Here is a 22,119-nt window from a genome sequence, read left to right as displayed (position 1 = left end):
TAAAATCTTATTAAAACCAAAATTATAGTGTAATTTAGTGTAGTGTCACATGCACTGACAACCATATAAACATTTACGATGCCAGATATTCTCCCTGCCACCATGTTTAACGTTTTCCATATCCATCTCAACAATTTGGATATCAAAATTATTTCCAAACTTCCCAGTGGTAAACACGGCATCAGATCCTGACAAGCCAGACCCAAATCAAGATGTTTGTTCTGGAAACTTGACCATTGACAGGGCTCAAACAGGTGCAGGATACCGTATCGGGTCGGCAAAACTCTGAAAACATCTTCCCTTTTTAAGAATGACTTAATTGCCGTTCTTTGTTTTCTCAGAGAAAAGCTCAACTCCAAGTCTTCCAGAGTCGCGGTCAAAGCTGATTTTAAAGAACCCCCGTTCGCCAGCTTCTGTGTTTACTAGTAGCGCGCAACTCAGCCGTCATTATGTTAAGCCCTGCCCACCGACTCTATACACGATGTGATTGGCCAGAGTTTGTTTTTTACAGATCAGACGTGAATTAAGATTAGATTTGCTGCCACTAGAATGTGTCTAGATTTCTAAGCTAGGCATCAGAGGGTGTTCATGTAACAGTTTTACCTATAGGAAACTAGTATTTATGATAGTTCCGATAGAATGTGAAAAACTCGGTAGATATGGGTTTGTGCAGCACAGAGCATCCCTCTTATACTGTATAACGTGGCAACTAGTATAGTCCAGCCCGGTCCTGTTCACATGGCGTGTTTTCCAAGAATGTGGTTGTGAGTCCTTAAAATTTATGGGTGTGAATTGGTGATAGAATGCGCAAATAATTGTTTTGCTTGTGAACGTAACCTTATTAATGACTAAAATACAGGACTGACTAAGAGTCTGAATATTTTTGGTTTACTATTAGTCTTGTAGTAGTCTTTTGTTAGTAGTGATTGATGCACCTCTTGATGGAAATAAATGTTGTGATGATATGTCATTCAAAAGGTGCATAAATCTTTGGTCAAGATCTTGTATTGACAATGTAAGAGTCCAGCACTCTATAAAGTCTCCTCCAGCACATCCCAAAGACTTTCAATGAATTTAAGGACTGGCCTCAGAGGTGCCAATTCATATGTGAAAAAGATCCTTCATGCTTCCTTCCAACCATTCTTTCAGAGTTTGAGCCTGATGAATCTTGACATTGTCATCCTGGAATATGGTCATGATGTCTTCCTACATGTTTGTTTTAAAGAAAGGAAAAGCTACACACATGCTAGAAACATGATTATCACTGCAATAATGATCGAATACTCTTAGGCATTTGCCAATTTAAATCCATACAGCTCATTTTTTGGCCGAGCAGTGTACTTAGGGCAACATATTTTGAGTTTTGCAAAAAAAACATATGGCTACGGTTAATAGTACAGGTGTCTGGAATGTTGTTTTTACCAATTTAAAATGTATTGCCAAACCAGACCTGTCTGTTTTGTGATGTGTCATTTCTTTCTTTCTTTGTACATCTTTTTTTTTTTTTTTTTTTTGCTTGCCATTAGGTAACCATATTGTGCTAGCAAACACCTATTTAATTATCTGTTCTCCATCACAATTTAAACCTCTCACTCGATGAGTGTGTGGCTTACAAATCCTATCATCTCCAGCACCATCCGCTGTTTGAATTTCTCACTGTTTTATTCAAATTGTTCTCTCTGTGATTTAGTCCTATTTCTGTCAAAGGTGTGAAGAGATGATGAAAACTGTGAGACAGATAAAACTGAGGTGAAAAAGTTGTCATACCTCAGCTTTTATCCCAGATTTCAATTGCAATTTGATGTCTGTAACTGAGTATAACTCTTAGAGCACATTAAAATCTGGACATCTAATGGATATATTATATTTTATACAACAGTTATTTCTCTCAAGATTTGGAACCGTGCGATTTTCTCCCAGTGTCAGCACTGGTACTGTTTCACCATTTGTATCACTCCATTTGCGATGACTGTCATGGCGGTCGATTAAATCCAACATATATTTTTTTACAAATACTACTGTAATTGTGTCATGGAATGTGTTTTTTTAGGCGAGAATGTAGTTATGTAGGTCTTAAATATGTGACTAAAATAGCGCATGTTTGACTGTTTGTCAGAGCTCATGTACTCGCAGAGAACAGCTTCATCTCAGACAGTTCTTCAAGTATTTGCCACTGGCTTGTATGTAGATTGTGATTAAACATGAGATATAATTAATTTGGGGTATATCAAACGGGCAATCTTTAGTCTTATTAATCTATTATTTGTTCCAGAGAAAAAAATAGATTTGGCTGAGGGCAAAGTTTCATAACTTTATATTTTTATGTAACTGCTGAAATCCTGTAGGCTTTTGTACATTTGTTTGCATTTTTAACTGTTTGCTTGCATTTATTTTCTAGACTTATACCTTTAAAATGGCCAATATTGTTTATTTAATAAGTCATATTTTATATAAATAACATGACATATTTGGCATTGAGAAAGGGTCCGTTAGTAATTGTGATTTTCGACTTTAGGGAAAGTTACTTTGCACCATTATTACACCATACATTATTACACATGGTGGACAAAGTACACAACTCTATTACTTGAGTGAAAGTACTACTGGTCAAATATTACTCCATTTGAAAATATTTGTATTAAAATTTTATATTTTTATATTTTATATTTGTACAAATATTACTCCATGTGAAAGTTGTAAAGACAGATCTTTACTTAAAAGTAAAAATACAGAAGTACTTGCTTTTAAAAGTACTTAAGTATCAGAAGTAAATGTCATTTTTAATGTTGATGCATTGTTTTATTATTGTTGTATGTAATACTTTCAATACCTTATGTCTTTCAAGCAACCTACTGAATACATTGGCTATCTTCTGTGGAATAAAGAGCTTTTAGAAAGTTGCAAAAAAAAAAAAAAACTGAATTGACAAAAAAATACAGCTATAATTATCTTCATTTTTATTTAACACTTCTACCCACCCCCAGAATAAAACTCTATTCTCCCAAATAAACAAAATAACATGTACTAGAGGTTCTGACAAAATATTAATTGCTGCAGTCTATTTAAAAACATTTAAAAGCGGGGTCGATGCCATTTCATGCATTCTGACTTATTTACAGTTAAAGAGTTGGATTCTCATGCTAAATGGCCAAAATAAAAGTAAAAATGACATATGACGGAGTATTTCTGTGCCAAATACACTCCTAAACAATTCCTTGTATGGGCACTTCTCACGGATGAGCATGTGCGAACATTAACCAGAGCGAGAGTAATGCCGCGTTCCAGGCAACCCATAACCTGTGTTTTTTTTAACCTTCTACCCGTGAAAATGCACTGGAACGGCAGTTAAACTCGTGAATTCCGACCCGTGAACTCGTACTAAATTGATGTACTCTCAGTTACGGGTTTTGGCGTCACATAGCCTGCAAAACAACAATGGCAGCCCCTATGGATGCGGTGTTTATAGAAGTCATACAATAAAAACCAAATTGTTTATTAAAATAAGCTATTGCTCTAACGTCATTTATCTGCAAATGTTATGCATTATCAGCAGCTTTTCTAGCATTAGCTAGTTTTCAGTCCATTTCAGAGTGCAAGAATTAATGAATGCCAATACATGTCCAAATATACAAATAATGTAAAATAAAAGGTATAACAGCTTCTCTTGTCTTATGCGCCATTTTTCTATCCACTGTTACCCTTAAATAACAAAGTAAGCACCTTTGGCAATAGAAATGATAGTAAATGAGCATTAAGCCCCCTGTACGGTCCTCCATTCTTTGGATACATCTAGCTACCGCAATTCCTTGTGCTCAGACAGTTTGGCGTGACTTTGTCTGGAACACTACAAAGTCGTGGGTCGTGGTTTGAAGTCGGAACTTACGGGCTGAAAAACCTGCCTGGAACGCAGCATAAGAGTGTGCCCATATAACGAGCTTTGCTCTGGTTTCAAAAGCCGTCGGCAACACTGCCATTTTGTTTTAAGACCGCAAAATCAACAATGTCACTAAAGCAGTGTGTTTTTAGATGTGAGAGAAGGATAAACTTGTTCACCTTCCCAAATAACCCAGCATTAAGGGAACAGTGGATGCAGTTTGTTTTTCTGAAGCAGGAGTTCTGCAAGTGTGTTTGTTTGTTCTCGGTCATTAAATATCTGTTTTGTAGGCACTTGCCGCGAAAGTGCATATAATGTCAACAACACATTGTAACGTATAGTAAATCAAAAGGTATGAACCCCTTTAATTAATTTCAATTAATTATTTTTTATCAGTTTATTTCATGACCACTAGGGGTGTAAGGATATATCGTTGATATGTATCGGCTGTTGGCTTATTGTATCGTGAATTCAGTATCATGATATATATATATATATATATCGAATCAAGACACGAGTGTATCGTTACACCCCTAATGACCACTATTTTTTAACAAATCTCTTTAATGAATGATTCAGTGACTATATATTTTTAACAGTCACTTGTCACCACCTGTTGGCAAAACAATGTAATTGGTACATTAATTATTCCGTAGACATCAGTGTTTATTTGCAAACTGTTAACTTTAATGCACTTGTGATAATTTGAATAACACATAAATAAATAATGATACTGTGTGGTTGAAAAGACCTATGACAACCGCTCTCTGTCGGCTAGTGGCAGCACCAGTGCATGTAGGTAAGATTTTTTTCAAAGGTTTACAGGTTCAGTGTGTAAATTTTAGCTAGAAGTAGCTACTTAGAAGTAGACAAAATTGTACACTGATTTTCAAAGCTGCAAACAACTTCCTACTTGAGGACACCGATGTAGTGGACTGAAAAGTGTGATGTTTGTCTTTCAAATGTAGTGAATTTAAAGTCACTAGTTTCCAGAAGAAGGGGGGAAAAAATGAAAGAAGTACTTAAGTTACTGTCCACCTCTGGATGGCAGAAAAGACTGTCTTTATGACTTTTATATATTGAAATGGGAAAAAAAATAATGGAACATCATCTAGATGCAGGTAATGCACTCGGTTTGTTGATCCCTTTTCTTACAATACTCAATACAATAGGCTTCAAAGAAGCAACTCAACAATCCTGCGTAAATTGATGTTTTAGAATTAGCTAACGGAGGCTTGGGCTTAAATGTCAAACTGTCTTACTGTTTAAAGCCGTGCGATATGGCTGTATATCAGCACGCTTTGATTACCTACAGCACTCATATATTTATCATATCATATCATATCATATCATATCATATCATATCATATCATATCATATTAGTGCACAATAAGACCAGAAACTACATAAAAAATATACAGCTCTGAAAAAAAATAAGAGACCACTTAACATTGAGAAATCAATGTTAAGTGGTCTCCTATTTTTTTTCCGAGCTGTAAATATGGTGTATTTTAATGTCATATTAATGAATTTTTAAAAATCACAGCTGTAATAAACAATAATAATAATAATAATCTGGGACAGAACAGTTAATCTACTAGTTTTAACCAGCAGGCTGGTACTGCAGATTGGTGGTAGTGCTCTGAAGTGGATATTGATTGAATCTGTACTCAGAAGGTCATAGCAGCGCCGCCATGCCTTTCATTCTTTCTCTCACGTGCTCTCATTTACTATAATTGTTAGTGCACTCTTACCAAGAAAAACAATACACTGTCTTTAATCATCAAATGCCAAAAAGGAATAATGACGCTGTGTCAACCATGCCATTTTAATTTTGACATGTCTAAAAATGGGCTGTTTAAATGTAAATCATAAGTCAACATCAAATATGCATAGTGAAAAGTCACCGTACCTTCCAGTCTCCTGTAGCCACGAAGGTATCACAGTTTTCCTGCAGGAACACAAAAGTTCGGGTTCATCAAAGCAAAAGTATGTTTGCTTTTAATAAACTATCACAATACATAAAGACACATTTGGAGCAACACTCTGCAAAGTCCCGTCACCGAGGAAAGACTTTCCGTGGTGGAAACGGTTATCTGAGCTGTTGTTTCTGGAACTGTAAAGGTTTTTTTTCAGGGGTGTAAAAAGTACTAAGAAATTATACTTAAGTAATAGCAGATACTATGTCAAAATTGTGCTTAAACGGCAAAATACCTAGTAAAAAACAGAGTTAAAGCAAAATGTTTCCAAATTGGAAAGTAGAATAGATATACATCACTATGACCCAGTGATATATGTACGTTCAAGGTCTAAATGGAATTCTAAGGAGAAAAACATATAATTTTCTCCTTAGTAGTGAAATTACAAACAAATGCTGGTATTCCTTTTAAACTGAGCACAGGAAAAATGCACCAATGCTAAGTATAATAATAAAGTATAATTACTCAAGTACTTTACACCACTGGTTGTTAATTCACTAGACATGGTTGGGTAATGGGTTAGTATGTGGGTGGGTAAGCTGGCTTCAGATCAGCAGCTATTTGTGGAGAGATAAAACATGCAAGCTGAGCTTGCTTCACTGCTTATATGAGGCTGTTTAACTCTATTATACATGGAAGTATAATGGTAAAGTGTTTTAATGGCCCGAGCTGGTCCAACCTCAGAATTAATTAGATGAGTAAAGATACTGTTAAAAAGACAAAGTGCTAAGGTGAAATGGGTACAAAAAAGTTGTAAAAGAAAAGCTTGAGAACAGGACAGCATCTCCTTGACAGACAATTGTATCCCTACAGTCACTATCGGAATAACATAAAATCCATCTCATCTTCTGAAACGCAAGGAAACACAAGTTAGAATGATCTCCTACATTATAAACAAAGCATCCATTTTGGAAAAGCAAGTATCACTTATAATGTGATTTTTGTGCAGATTGGCAGAAGCTGGAATAAACGCACAAACCTAAAGAAAGAGGTTAGTGCATGCAGTTAGAGCTGTTGGCAGCAGAAAAGCAAAAGCAGTTGTCGGACCAGCAGGTGTCACTCATTTTCAGGATTAAAACTTGAATGCAGTACCTCAGAAGTGCAAAAGGGGGCAGCCTTATGGGTAAACAACTTTGCTTCTTGAGCAACTGAAACTTATGACAAATACACTATATAAAGCTTTGTTCACATTGCTCATAAATCCAATTTGTATCGGCAATTTGTATATTTTCCATCTTGAGCAATGTCAGTGATCTATTTGTTTAGACAGTGTAGTCAATTCCCAGCATATCTGCATAGGTTGCCATGGTAATGGTGTAGGTGTTAACACAATGCTATGTGTGGACTAAATTTTGGCTGTGCTCATGTCCATCATGATATCATGACAACATATTCAGAGCCATTACTGTACTATTTACACAATTATGCATACTTGGTGTACAAAATCACTCAATTGTTCATCCATTCACTATAGTGAATGTCATATTTTAATAATATGAATATTCATAGACAGCTATTGGCACTTGCAAGCTTTACGTTTAGTCATGTTGCAAAAATAAAATTTAACCAACAAAAAAAATCAGTGAAATTAATCTGTAAAAATCAGATTTCATGTGATGTTCTGAAGTCCTGACTGCAAAACAAGCTTTAAAAAAAACTAAGTGTCAAATCTGACTTAATCTTTTGACTTTTGCTTAAAATTATGCTAATGTTAATTAAAAGTGTATGAATAGAGACAATGTGCCAAAAAGAACATTTCTATGTTGTACAGATCACAGCATGTAAAACCAAATGGGTTTTGGGGTAGACAGAAAATATCAGGCCTTATTTGATCTTTTGTAACATAATTGCATTTAATGTAACTAAGGACTTGACAGAAAATAGTATCTCTTAGTTGGAAGGGTAGACATGATCTGTGCGGTAATCAGCCTACCGGGAAGTACCCGCTGGTCCGACGGCGCGTCAGGCCGAGCCAGTGTCGGGCGATGGCATGCCAGCGTTTTGGGGGGCGAGCCGTGGGGGGGGGAGGCGTAGCACAGGGCAGCGCGTGCACACACTGTCCTTTAGCCTGCCACATCACACATAGACACAAACACTAGTTACAGCACACAGCAGCATACAGTGCCCTCGGATCGGAGGATAATGCTTTGGTGGCGGAGGTGAGAAGCTGAAGAAAAAAAATCTGATATGCATGAAAGATACTGTGTGATATGTGGGAAAATAACAGCAGACACATATACCGTCATTTGAGATTAGTTTATATAGATTTTTACACTTAGGAATAGGATAACACCTGCATTGAAGACAAAATATTCTAAGAGCTGTTTTTGTAACACTTTATTTACTAAATTAATAAATTAACATAACCCAAAACACCAATAATCCAATAAAGGCTGCAAAATACATTTTACCGCATTCATGACTTCTAATGAATTAATAATGTGAACACAGATAACTTTATTGTAAAATTCCTGGCCTGGAACTTCAACATTTTTGAATTATCTGATGTTTTCAAAAATGGCGGAACTCAATGCATTTGTTTTGTTGTCTACATTGATTTAATTAGATAAGGGGTAAGAATTACAGTAGATTGCATCATTAATAAATGGATTTCAGTTGTACTAATATCACTCAAATATTAATTGTGCTCTGCACTTCTAAAGAAAAGCAAGAAAGTAGTGCAACCTTTGTTGCCAGTGTGCCAAATTTTTAAAGTGTGCCTATTCTAAATCCATTTATTTCTACTGGCATGTCATGCTTTTCATTTCACATTTACATATGGAAATTAAGTATTTGGTGAGAATAGATCAATCCTTTATCACGAACACACACATCCAATTTTTTGTACTCATGCCTAAAAACATGGGCACATTTTTAACTGGTCTACTATATTTAGCTATGCACACACATACTCACTTACTCACTTACTCCCTCACACACATACTCACCATCTCTGGTTCCTGTCCCCTGGATTCTGGCAGTAGCGGTTTCTCTTCAGTGAATTGCTGATCCTTCATGCCAGCCATCCTGGAGAGCAACCTGCAATCACCATGGCAACACACACACCTGAGATTAGCAAGGTTACTCGACAGCAAACCATAATCTAATCAGATCCGTCTTGCTGCCTCAATATTGTAATATTACCCACACCACCATTGCTCAAACCATGCATACAGTCCCTGCTGGAAAAAAAACAATCAGATTGTACCAACTTAAAGACCCGATGACATCAAAAATGTAGTTTTGTGACTTTTTACTTATGTCTGTTATCTATTTTGGAGTGCACTTCTAAAAGTTGAACAAGTTAACTTTAGATATACATATAAAAATGACAGAATTTAACTTCTAGCAAAACAAACCACACATGTTGATGACTCATCCTGCACTACAGATGTTTGTCCAATCAGATTTGTCGAATCAAAATGTCCCTCCCCCTTATTCTACCTGCATCCAACTACCAAGTGTGTAAAGGTTTACAGATGTGACCTTACCTAAAGGCTGTTTGCGTAACACCTTCAATATGCCCTGCCCAAACTTCCTGTTTCAATGGGAAATATGTAACAACTGCACTTGTTAAACAATTTCCCAGGGGTCTTTAAGGTGGTAATGCTGGTCAACCAATCAAGCTGTTTATTGGAACATAAGCTGGTGGGGACTAGGTCTACCTCTGACCCACTGTGTGGCAGGAGAACTAAACACTTAAACCAGCTTGCTTGGACCAGCTAGTAACCATGTGTCTCTTTCCACTACCTAGTTCTCAAGAATCCATAAATGCATTTGGGCACTAGCAAGGACTTTGATCAAATACACATTAGGATACTAATGATTTTTACATACAGCATGATTATGACATCATGCATGAAATCATATCAGCAACATCACTATTTGACTTGAAGAACTGAAGAAGACACTGGAAATTTCAAGGGAGATTCAGTACATTGTAACATCCTAGAAATCCAGTGTACTTAATACCGAACTATAGGGAGCGGATTGAGACACACCACATGTAAAACCAGCTACCATCAGGAGTTGGTTTTAACAGCATTTTTTCAGCAGGGGTACTAATCTGGCTCCGAACAATATACAACTTCATGTGAGTATGGGGATTTGTGGACTTCAAATGAGGTGGTATTGTGAACATGGCTTGAATGTTGTTTGGTGGTTAGGTTCAAGATGGCACAAAAAGGGAAACAAACTTGTCAGTCGCCAGGAACACATGGCCAATTGTGTCACTAGCTCACAGGTTGTCTCAAGGTATCTGTTGATGGATGAGAAAATGTACTTTTCCATTAGATACTTATTAAACTCCAGCTGTGTAGCTGAGTGTCGGCTCATGGGATCTACATCAGTGTCAGTTGATATTTCTATAAAATAAGCTAACAAACACCTCCACAGCCTATTGGTATCTAAGAATTCTGCAAACACATATACAGAGATTATGAAGAACGGCATTATGAAGAACTTATTTGCATATCCTGACATATAACCTTATTGGCATCTTTATAAAAACAAGTGGTTTGAGCCAACATGTTCTCACTCCCAACTTGTCACATATTTACACTTGGTCAGTTTGTTACGCACAGGGTACACTTTTAGCATAATTTTTCGACTAACAGGGTACTCCATTGCTTTCGATGAGGAACCTTTGCCATCATACACACACCTGTTGGGCCTGGGAATGTTATTGTGATGAAATTATATTGGGTTATAATTATGCCATCATGACAACTACAGGCACAATTTATTCAAAAAGTACAAATATTCCAAGTGTTCTAAGGGCAAATGATTGATTTGTGTGAAGAAAAGCCTCAAAAGCAATCACCGTCTCCATTGATATTGCCACCCGAAGAAACATTGTCAGCTTTGATAAGAAAATTATATGAAAGTATAAATATTTATAAAATCATGTCTGTTTTTACAAATGCAAAGAATTATGCGTTGTGATATGATGCATAAGGACGCATCGCAAAATTATTACAAGGGGTCCTTACCAAGTGTCAATATATCTCTCATAAACAAGAACATGATCCAAATATAAGTGCAGAAGATTGCCACCTTCACTCAAGAGATGACAGAGAACTTTGACATATAATTCTCTCAGAAGAGTTGAACAATAACCAAGTTTAATTCAGAACATTTCAAGCAAACAGAAAGTCATTCCACTCTTATTTCCTGTCAGTGCCAAGAGCTGCTTGACTCTGGAATCATGGGCAGTGTAAATCAAACCCTCGGATGTGAATGGATAGAATGATTCAAAGCCCTGCAGGGAATGATTATTTTGGTTGCATAACACCTCCCATGATGTGATTATAACAAGGTCTAGACATGACCACAATACTCTCAATTGGCCTCTCTTTCTCCCTCCCTTCCTCTCGGTCACAATTTCTCTGTAGATCTATCTAATCTTCCCTCCTCCCCCACATGTACTGACCTTTCTCAGATCATTATTATAATCATTAGCACTCTGTTTTGGTATACTATAAAAGAGCTACAGTTTTTGCTGTTTCTAAAGAGAACATGGGCAGTGCTTGCCAGTGGCTCCACGCAACCACCATTGCTATGTGGTTGGTGAGAGTATTTTCTAGGGTGTTGCATAAGGTTGTTTACCAGCTCAAGTCAACATAGCCCACCCCTAAATCTCCAGGATATTGTGGTCACTTAGGTCCCTAATTTAACACTTGTTTTCACACATTTTCTCCATCAAGTGAAAAGTCCAATTCCTTATAAAAGTAATACACCTCTTCAAATTAAGCTGAACAATTTGAGGTGCCAAACAAAGAGTTCTATACCAAAGTTTAATATTTGGGTTTAGAGATTTAAACAATCTCAAAATCTTAAGTATGATTAATAGTAATAGAAACCTTAGCATGCATGACTAATTACTGATTAAAAACATAGTCTATGATTTATGTCAGTATACTGTATGTAGATATATAATTTGTGTCTACAAAAGTTAAAAGTTAAATATAACACTTTCTTTTAAACTAGTTATTGGTAAACAACATGTTATCCTGTACTAAAAAAAGATACAGTAAACTAATAAATACATTTGTCATAAACCAGCCAACCATGTTTGCAGAGATTTATTTATGTTTAATAAATCTGTACTCTGTCCCCTTTCCATGGTAACCTCTAGAAATGCCAATCTTCAGCGAATTGGATAACCTTTACTCTCCTTCTTTATCCTTCTTGACAGTTTTTTCTTTTAAAAGGGACAATGCACATTAATTAACACGAGCACTCAAGTCCATTTTGTAAATATGCCAGATTGAGTCATACAGGCTAATTTGTCTATATAACATTTAACACATTCCAGCTACAATAGCCATAACCAGAGCATATTACCACAATTATGAAATGACTTGAAATATAATTTAAATAAGTTAGGAATGCACTAGAAAAAAAAAACAGTCACTAAGATAATGTGGCCACGTTCAGACACGTTTAGACCACGTTGGCTATCATTTTAAATAGAGTTCAGATATTGAGTGAGCTTGAGTAAACGATGTCAGCCACTGCTGGCATATGACTCTGCCCAGTGACAAAAAAAAAGTGTGCATGAGGGAATATGACAACGGAAAGACCATTGGAAGAATATTCTGTCAAAAATCAATAAATCTGCTCAAAGGCAAGGGTCTGACCTGATATACAGAATACCAGTCAATACTTGGAAACTGGGACAATGTGTGTTTATGCTGTGCACAAAAAAATGTTACAACTAAATCTATGCCAGGCAGAATTCTAAAGGCATTCTCTGAACACAAAACAGGCAAAGAATCCTGGGGAAAAGATATCAAGAAGTTGAACAATACAGTCTGATTGGCATCGCTATACAGCTATACAAGTTATCAAAGTTTTAATTAGCCATTTGGATGCCAACATTATTGAGGTAAATAGAAAGAACATGGCTGCTTAAAAAAGGTGTAGAGAGTGCTAAGTACCACCCACATGCTGGCAGCATCAATTATACCAGGAAATAAAAATAAATTAATTCATGCCGATGTGGAAATATGGGAGAAATCAGCAGAAGACCTGGGCAACCAGGTCTTCAACAAGGCTGTATAAAACAAGTGCTTTTTTGGTTTTAAAAAGCACTTGTTGCTGCCTGGAATAAGTCAAACATCAAGGCAAATAAGCTATCCTCCATTTACACCCACTAAGCACTAGCTTCGCTTGATTGCTAATTTTTAGAATGAATGAATGATCTTCTTTTTCTCCTAATGTGAGGCCTATGTTTTCAAGTCCAATATTCTTATAAGGAACCACTTTATAAGGTAGAGGGCGATGAAGACGAAACAGGATAAGCATAGATAGAAAATACTCAAATGGTCATAAAAACACAGCATAGCTCGCATAACCCTTCTACTAAATGGACAGTTCAAGGAACTTTACAATCATATAGGGCCTAGGCCTACTATTGCACATCCTGGTCCACTGGCTCCCAAACTTTTTCTGCCAGGCCCCCGTAATAGATATATCCGTGTTGATATGTCGAGTCTTGATTAACTAGATGCTTCGCTGCTCTACAATATAGGGTACAGGAATTACCCATAGCAGATCTATACAGGTGGAGCTGGGGAAGGTGGAGATTTTCTGAAAGTGCGCTCCAACTGCTACAGCAAATGCTGACCAAGTATTTGAAGGTTGAGCAGTGAGCTCCATAGAATTATATATTTTCAAGAATAAGTTTCTGTATAAAACTTGAGATAAAAAGTAGCTGTGGAACTCACAAATTCTCGTTGTAATCTCGACTCCTCAGAAAGCTCACTTCACACCTCCAGAGGGATTCTCGGCGGCATCCGAAGGGTCATTAACAGCTATCTGCCCTGATAGTGTTGTACCACCAGAATCAACCATGTTTCCAACCCCTCATTCTACCTCTTGTTAGGAGCTGCTCTAAGCCAGGCTGACAGAAGGTGAGTTGGTATGTGGTCCTCAATAAGGCTGTTTCTTGGCCAAAAGTACAGTAAGTTGGATGCACCTTTCCTTATACAGGTTTCTACTGTATGGATCAGTGGGAAACCAATCCAGGGATGTTGGGTGCATTTTCTTTGAAAGATTAATGGTTCCATTTTGATAAATAGCCTTCATCTAAAAGCTTTCATGAAGCGATTTTTCGCTTTGGCCTGGCCTTTTATCACAGCTGCACACCTATTTAGGTCAGATTATAATACAATCAAACCCATAATGGCTTTCTTCACTCATGTGCAGTCAAATTATTCATTGAGATTTTTCATTTATTGTAGTTCATTAACGGGTAAATTATTATTATGTGGCTCAGTTTATTATAAGCTACATTGGGGGCACTGGAGGTCAAGGACTGCAGAAGGCCATTAATGTTTCTCAGAACCCCCTGAACAGAAAAACATCCAAAGCCACCAAAAACAATGTACATCAATGTTGATACACATCTTTGAAGGCAAAATATATGGCAATTTTTTTTCACATAAGACATTCCTAATTCAGATCCCTATATAGTAGACGTGAGACTTAAAAGATAAACTTGATCTTTTCTTTATATTAAATCAGCTTGACACATAAACCTACGTGAACTGATTGGTCATAGACTCAATGCTGGAACAATCAACAGCTATTGGCCAATGAATTATGAGTAATGATCTAGTGCTGAATGATGGTTTTTGACACTTGACCTTGTTTGGCCATTGCCCAGTGATTGGTCGACAAATCAAGGTGGTCAGACAGCAACGAGCCATGGAATTCACAAGCAAAGAGACAAACAAAAGATGAAGGTATGGATGCTAAAAAAACGGAAAAGAAAGGCTACAACCTCAGTTACAGGCGGAACTACGTACATTGTCTGCAGCAGGCTCTGTGGAACCGTGCAGCTAGTCTTGGATGGAAAGTTCCAGAACAATCCGGGCCCCATCTATCAGTACAAAACAAGATCCATTTGTAATTCAGCTTTACACAATATTTGGTATTCAGAAAAATCTCAGCTATTCAGGAAGCCCCCTCTGAGTCCTGTTCACTAAAATATAAACTTGTCCCAGGGCATGCCTCTTTCAAAGATATGTTTTATTGAAGAGTTCCAGGCATTATTTAAAGATCCTCTATAAATGACATTCTTTGTATAAATCTCAAGTCAGGAGCTTCTATTAAAGTGAAGCTAACATGCAGTTTATTGAAAAAATCTTTTTCCATGCTCAGTGGAGAACAGTCTAACAGGGAAGGCTTTCAGGAGATGTAGGTTTTGAGTGAGACGGAAAAGTTTCCAAGGCGTCTGTTGCATTGTTATGTAATGTAGAAATGGGGGCAAATCGTTGTCTTGCAGGGATATGTAGAAAATTAAATAAATAAATCAGCTTTGCATCAAGTTGCATCAGTAATGCCATCTTTGTTTTACAAGGCTAAATATTACTTAATAGGTTTACAAAAAAAAGCACTTGTTTAAAAAAAAACATTATTATTCATCTTTGCAGCTTTAATGGTCACACACATTAGTAATTAAAAAATCTGCTTGAATTTCTGCCAACCATACAAAGTTACTTAGACAATATGCATTTCAGCTTCATGCTGTCAACTAAAGGTGTGGCATTAAACCACAGCTGTTATTTTAAACTCAACATAAATATTCTCATCTTAATGCACGTTAACAACATCATACATCACCCCTTTAAAGCTGAAGTGTCAAGGCTTGTGATAAGTCACAATTTATCCATCCTGGAAAGTTCCACGGCCCGCCTGGCCTCCCAATGCAAGCTGGCACCCAACCAGTTACACTGGCGTCAGATATTCTGTGAAGTGTTATTGAGATTACGAAAACAAAAGCTGCGCTTATCTGTTATTACACAGACCCGGATACATCTCAGCACCATAGCAGATAACATTACTCCAATAAAGGGAAAAGGACACCTGTTAATAGGCTTACCCTGACTTTAAGGGGTGGTCAGGATGGACTGTCACTGGCTTGCTGTTTTTGGCAAAGCTTCCCTGTCTGACGCAGTTCTTTTGTGGGGTTAATAAATTTAACCTGTCGACCACCCATTGACGCCAATGCAGAGGCTAGGACTATGAAGCGTAGCTTATGACAGAAGCGCTGAAATACTCTCAGCAGGGACTCTTGAGGTGGAGTCCCTCAAGGCCCATTGTTGAGGCACTTTTTGATCTGCTCTGCCCATTTGCCACATCTTCAAACACCTTGCACCGAAACAACCAAGTAGTCAACTTAACCTAACAACAGATGTCATAGAGTTCTCTTGAATGATCTTTGTAATTTGCACCTTTCTACATCAATCACTGCAATGACTAAGGAGATCTTTCTTACCTTTGCTTAAGGACTGTGTTCCTGCTGTCGTCTTAAAGGATTTTGACGTGTCTTTTTGTTTGCTTGTGAGTGCGTTTCAGAGCGATGCTGTCTACCCTGTGAGGGCTATTCTGTGTGAATCTCTCTACCTCTGTTCCACCCTCCCTCGTTCGCTCACTCTCCCCCTCCCTTCTTTTGCTCTATAATAAACAGAGAACACGTGTCCTCTTGGATGATGCAGCCTGAGCCATACCAACAGATGAGAGCAAGATAGAGGGAGGAAGAGAGAAAGAGCAATCACAGTGAGGGACAGAGAGAGGGACACACAGAAGAGAGACATAGATAAGAAATTGGATACACGAGAAGACTGAAAGAAGAGCAAAGGGCAGACAGGGAGGAAGGAATCAAGGAGACAGAGAGGAGAAAGAAATAGTGAGACAGGGATATTGAATAAAGCCTGGAGGCTTAGGATGAAAGGCTGTCCAATTAGACCACAAGTGGCTGCTCTGTACACGCAATTCTTACACTTCAGGGAGAAGGCATGAATTTGGCAGCACGAGCGTTTTTATCGAGTCAGTTTTTACTAGAAACTGTTCTCCCATGTGTTAAGTACATACTCATATACCCACCCAAACACTGCCATAACAAACCCACACATTTACTTATCACAGCATGATCCAAAGACACAGACACATACGCCCATGCACATGTTGGTACATAGCATAGTTTTATAGAAATTTACTTTTTGCCCTGAAGACTACTTCTAATGTTAGTTTCTTGAACCAAAACAGTTGTGATTCGGCCTGTTTTTCATCCTCTCCCTAACTTTTTTAATTCTTCTATAATTGCTGTTATAATTGGCTTTTCTCAATATATGGAGTATGCAGGAGTTCAAGGCTTGATAGCATGGTCCAGTTAGCCAGTCCAAGTAATGATCATTCAAAAGTAGCTGCTTGTTTTTGATACAAAAAATATATATAAATGTTTGTGGTGGTGGTGATTGAAGATAATGATAAAGAGGATAACTGCTTGTCATTTGCAAGATACCAAAAGCATTAAATCATAGCAAATCAGTATCCAATTAGCAAATCTAAAGGATGGGAAAACGGCAGCATGCCATGTCTCCCTTTGCAGTGTCACTGTCTTTAATACTCTTCAATGCTTTAACAAAGAAAACTCTTGCTGCCCATGACTGGTCTGTCTCAGCCAGTAGCTTCTGGGAACAAATTGTCAGTAATTTTAAAATGGCAATAAAACCTTTCCCTGGCAATTCTGAGGGTCTTTTGCTGTTGAATAGTCCATAAAACACTGTGGAGCCACAATCAGCAGTCTAAATAAATGTTTCACATTATCTTGTTGGCACATTTAACAAAATCAAATCAAAATTGTTCTGATCTGTTTTATTCGTCCACATGGCACCCCATGTCAGTGTCTGAGATAGATGTTATAGCCAGCCTACAGTATTTAAGCACACTTGGTGAGTTGACTGAATGAGATGTCAACTCGCATCATGCATCAGTCTGACATATTCTTTGCTGAAGGCTGCTTTCCACTCTTCAGTGTAAAATGTGCTAATACACTAGCTCAAACCAGCCCGAACAATTGTTTACCTTCGTTAGAAATTACAGGCCAGTTATCACCACTAGTGCATTACATCTCACATTCCTCTCCGTTTCATTGTTTGTTGCAAATTAAAGACACTTACACATTCTTGGCTCACAGTCTTGCAGGCTAATTAACCCTTATTTGTCCCTATATTAGCTCTGCGATAAGGAGAAATAGGTCAGTCGCCTTTTTTGGAAAGGTCTGGAACAGTAGATGGACTATAGCCAGGTTTGAAGTGGTGAATTGGGAGCAACCTGGCAGCAGTGTGGACCACAGTTGATAGGCGAAGCACGTTTTGAGTCTTTTGTTTATCTAAGTTTTGTTTGTCTGTATATGTGCCAATGAGACAACTTTAAACTGCTCATTGGTAAGCAAGACATACTCCAGGCATGTGCTTTCAAGGAGGCAAAACAGTTGTCCCAGTGTAACATGGAGATTGTCAATGTGTCTGTTTAAAGGAACAAAATGGTCACTGGCCTTCTGGTTAGTTTTTGCTTTTAAGTTCTCATTTCCTTGAATGTGGACAGGAGCCAAAAGTACCTATAATAATAGGTAACAAATCCTGACAATGAATATCATAATTGACGTAATTTAGGTTGACTTGTGGTTTTCACTTGTACATAGGGCTGCAAAATAATTGTATATAATTAGATCATGAAACATTGCGATTTCAGTAATACACTTAGGTCTACAAGTTGCATCAAAATTTTCTATTCACATCCTGTTTTTAGCACTGATGACAATGAATCAAATTCGTTCTGAGTGCGAATTTAGTTGCTTTTTAGGAACTGATACTTGCTGTGCCAGCAAACACCACCTTGTTGTTGAATCCCATGTAGACCCTGTCCCAAATGGCACAGTTCATATGAACTTTAGGTCTTGCGGACTTACAATGGCTGACGTGTACACGTGTCCGTTAATTCCATTAGATCGCCGGGTGTCCCTTTTGTCATTTTAGCTTTCAGAAGGGTGCTCATGAACGCCCCTCTTTGCGGTTGATATGCACCCTTGATGCGCACGTTTGCTGAGCCCGCACTGGTGCAAGCTCCACCATAGACTTCTTCCCGACAGTCAAAGCGCAGTTACGTCATGAAAGGAACTCATATAAAGACAGTGAGAGTTTAGGGTGCCATTTGGGACAGGGCCGTAGACTATTTACCTCAGCACATGCTTGAATCCAGATTGTCTTAAACAAAAGAATGCTTTTTTTATTTGTCATACCACATGATTATATAATAATAATATAATTAGTTAGATTTATATAGCGCTTTTCTGGGCACTCAAAGCGCTTTACATAGAAGGGGGAATTTCCTCAACCACCACCAATGTGCAGCATCCACTTGGATGATGCGACGGCAGCCATATTGCGCCAGAACACTCACCACACACCAGCTGATTGGTGGAGAGGAGACAGAGTGATTAAGCCAATCATTATATGGGGATTATTAGGAGGCCATGATGGACAGGGGCCAATGGGCAAATTTGGCCAGGATGCCGGGGGTTACACCCCTACTCTTTATCGCAGGACATCCTGGGATTTTTTACGACCTCAGAGAGTCGGGACCTCGGTTTTAACGTCTCATCTGAAAGACGGTGCTCTTTGACAGTATAGTGTCCCCATCACTATACTGGGGTGTTAGGACCCACACAGATCACAGGTTGAGCGCCCCCTGCTGGCCTCACTAACACCTATACCAGCAGCTACGTGGTTTTCCCAGTTGGTCTCCCATCCAGGTACTGACCAGGCTCAGCCCTGCTTAGCTTCAGTGGGAAACCAGTCTTGGGCTACAGGGTTATTATTATAGGGGGAAAAAATGAGGGATACACTTACTATGAGGATCAGGCCTTGCTGAAGGATATAACGATGGCAGCTCATGGTTGGCTACTTGCAGAGATTGAACCAGCAACCTTTGGGTTATTAACCCTGTTTCACTATACGCACCACCTCAAAAACTGTAAAGAGAATTTGTGTGGTTGCCTGTGCAAAAGCACTGCCACAAGTTTTAGGCTGTTGGAATGCAGTTGTTAAGGTTGTCTCAGTACATTCTTTCATACAAATTGGATTCTGTCTGAAGCACGATGCTCCTCATGTGTGGTAATGTGCCACTCGAATGAAGAGGAAAAAAAACATGAGAGATGGACAGCTGAGCTATGACTCATCCCTCCATTCTAGCAGGAACGGAGCAGAACAGGTCACTCGAGTCTGATATTTATGGATGTTTTTTTCTCATCAGTCTGAAAACACTTGTCCATCAAATTGGCATCTTCTGACACTGATACAGAGATTAGGAAACAAGGTAATGAGAGAGGTGGTGAGGGAAAGATACAGCAAAAATAAAAACAGGCTAATGAGGCGCTGCAGATAGAAGGAGAAGGGCAATGTCTTCCAACATCATAATGTCTGTTCCAACATATCCAGCATCAACAGTTTCCATGAGGAATAATGCCTAGTTTTCAAGATGCAAGGAAAACAGTGCCTAGTCAAAAAAAATATTAGAAAATAATTGACAGTGCAGAAACTTTAAGGACAATTTGGTCAAAGTAAGCAACTCACGTTTGAACTTCCACATTGTCATTCATGTTGGAATCTAAACAAACTCAAAATTGTATGTAGATGAGCTTGATTGTACCTAGTGCTTACAAAGAATCAAAAGAAAGAGTACATAAGAAAACTAGGGAAAAAAACAGAGAGGGGACTTTTCCGCCTCATTTCAAAAGTCCACCACAGGTTCAAAAAAATTAAAAAAGAGGGTGGGGGGTGGGGATAAATCACTGTTCACAACCTCCCACCTGCTATAGTGCACAGCTTGTTATAGCCGATATTTCGGAGTGAATGCAAACCCAGTCAGGGATAGATTATCCACATCTGAAGAGCAGTGTGGGGGCGTTAGCTTAGATACGGCTAATCCTGACACCTCTGTTTCTCTCTCTATCTCTACTCTTTTTGCTTCTAATGCCTCCAAGTCATGTCTGTTCTTTTTTTAAATGAGAAGGTCTGAAATCGGCTCACTGAAACAGCTAAAAGACATACGGAGTTATAGGAAGACTAGTGGATACTTTTCCTCTAACTTAGTTAAAAAGAGATGCAACACAGTCAGCTGAGAACAGATGGGAGCTCAAATCTTTAGAAAGATTCTCATAAAGTTAAAAACATGAATAAATCTGCAGTGCATAAGAGGACTAGTTAGAAAAGAAGGGGTTGTGAAAAGACGTCAGTGTTTAACTCTGGTTGCACATCAGAATAGCTTTTGGTCTTTGTGCGTGTGCTATTCATATTAAACTCAATCTAAGACACAATGACATTTTTTAGCTCCACAGTCTACCCAAAATATGCAGCGTTGCTACAGAGATGATGCTACTGTGGATAAATTGTGCTTGCACAGAAAACTCTGTGAAAGGGCTGTTTGGTCAGGAACTACTGTTTTCTGACACTGAGCACTGGACTACATATTCAAGAAATATTATAGCCTAAGCGTATGCGCTTCAAAAAACATCTTGAATGCACTGTAAATATGTTAGCCATAAATGCCACCATCATAGATTCTTAACAAAAAACAGACTATCAACAGGGTTATGTGGCAGTAGTTGGGTCAGCTCCATGTCCATGACTCTTAAGAGGAACAGTACATCACTTGCTCATGCCAGAAAAGACACTGTGAATCCAGGTCAGGAGTGATTCATTGAGCAACAAAAAAATGGCTGTGTTCTAGGAGACCCAGCATGAGCGAAAAACTACACCATTCCACCATTCACTATGAGGCCATGGAATGGTAACCTAAGATTTTTAAATATGTGTGTAGTGCAGGGATCTACAATGATATACAAAAATGTAAATGTATATCAATGATTTAGTCGTTATGTCGTTGCTTATACACTATATTGACAAAAGTGTTGGGACGCCTACCTTTAAATGCACATGAAATGTAATGACTTAATCCATAGGGTTTAATATGGAGTTGGTCGACCCTTTGCAGCTATAACATCTTCAACTCTTCTGGGAAGGCCATCCACAAGTTTTAGAAGTCTGTTTATGGGAATTTTTGACAATTCTTCTTGAAGCTCATTTTTGAGGTCAGGCACTGATGTTGGACGAGAAGGCCTGGCTCGCAGTCTTCACTCTAATTCATCCCAAAGATGTTCTATCTAGTTAAGGACTCTGTGCAGGCCAATCAAGTTCCTCCACACCAAACTCGCTTATCCATGTCTTTATGGACCTTGCTTTGTGTACTGGTGCGCAGTCATGTTGGAAAAGGAAGGGGCCATCCCCAAACTGTTCCCATAATGTTGGGAGCATAAAAATTGTCCAAAATGTTTTGGTATGTTGAAGTATTAAGAGTTCCTTTCACTGGAACTAAGGGGTAAAGCCCAACCCCTTAGAAACAACCCCACACCATAAT

The 22,119-nt window shown here is 38.2% G+C and overlaps 1 protein-coding gene across 5 annotated transcripts in view; it reads right to left on the bottom strand.

Annotated features, from left to right (window-relative positions):
- Positions 1 to 16,292, bottom strand: part of ndrg4 (NDRG family member 4) — a 32,678-nt gene extending 16,386 nt beyond the window's left edge. For 2 of the 5 annotated variants that reach the window (XM_067437224.1, XM_067437225.1), the window contains exons 1-5: positions 16,139 to 16,291; positions 14,667 to 14,740; positions 8,802 to 8,892; positions 7,787 to 7,921; positions 5,787 to 5,825 (exon numbers count right to left, since the gene is read on the bottom strand). In XM_067437224.1, coding sequence (XP_067293325.1) covers positions 5,787 to 5,825; positions 7,787 to 7,921; positions 8,802 to 8,892; positions 14,667 to 14,740 — 339 coding nt within the window. In that variant the 5' untranslated portion in view covers positions 16,139 to 16,291. Of the gene's footprint in view, positions 1 to 5,786; positions 5,826 to 7,786; positions 7,922 to 8,801; positions 8,893 to 14,666; positions 14,741 to 16,138 lie in introns of all 5 variants that reach the window. The other 3 variants (XM_067437226.1, XM_067437227.1, XM_067437228.1) reach the window with 3 other exon arrangements.
- Positions 16,293 to 22,119: the final 5,827 nt, after the last annotated feature.

Source organism: Pseudorasbora parva, chromosome 25 (genome assembly GCF_024679245.1).
Source record: "Pseudorasbora parva isolate DD20220531a chromosome 25, ASM2467924v1, whole genome shotgun sequence".
NCBI classification, from domain to species: domain Eukaryota; kingdom Metazoa; phylum Chordata; class Actinopteri; order Cypriniformes; family Gobionidae; genus Pseudorasbora; species Pseudorasbora parva.
The sequence above is the reverse complement of the archived record's forward strand: the minus strand, read 5'-3'. Positions and strand labels throughout refer to the sequence as shown.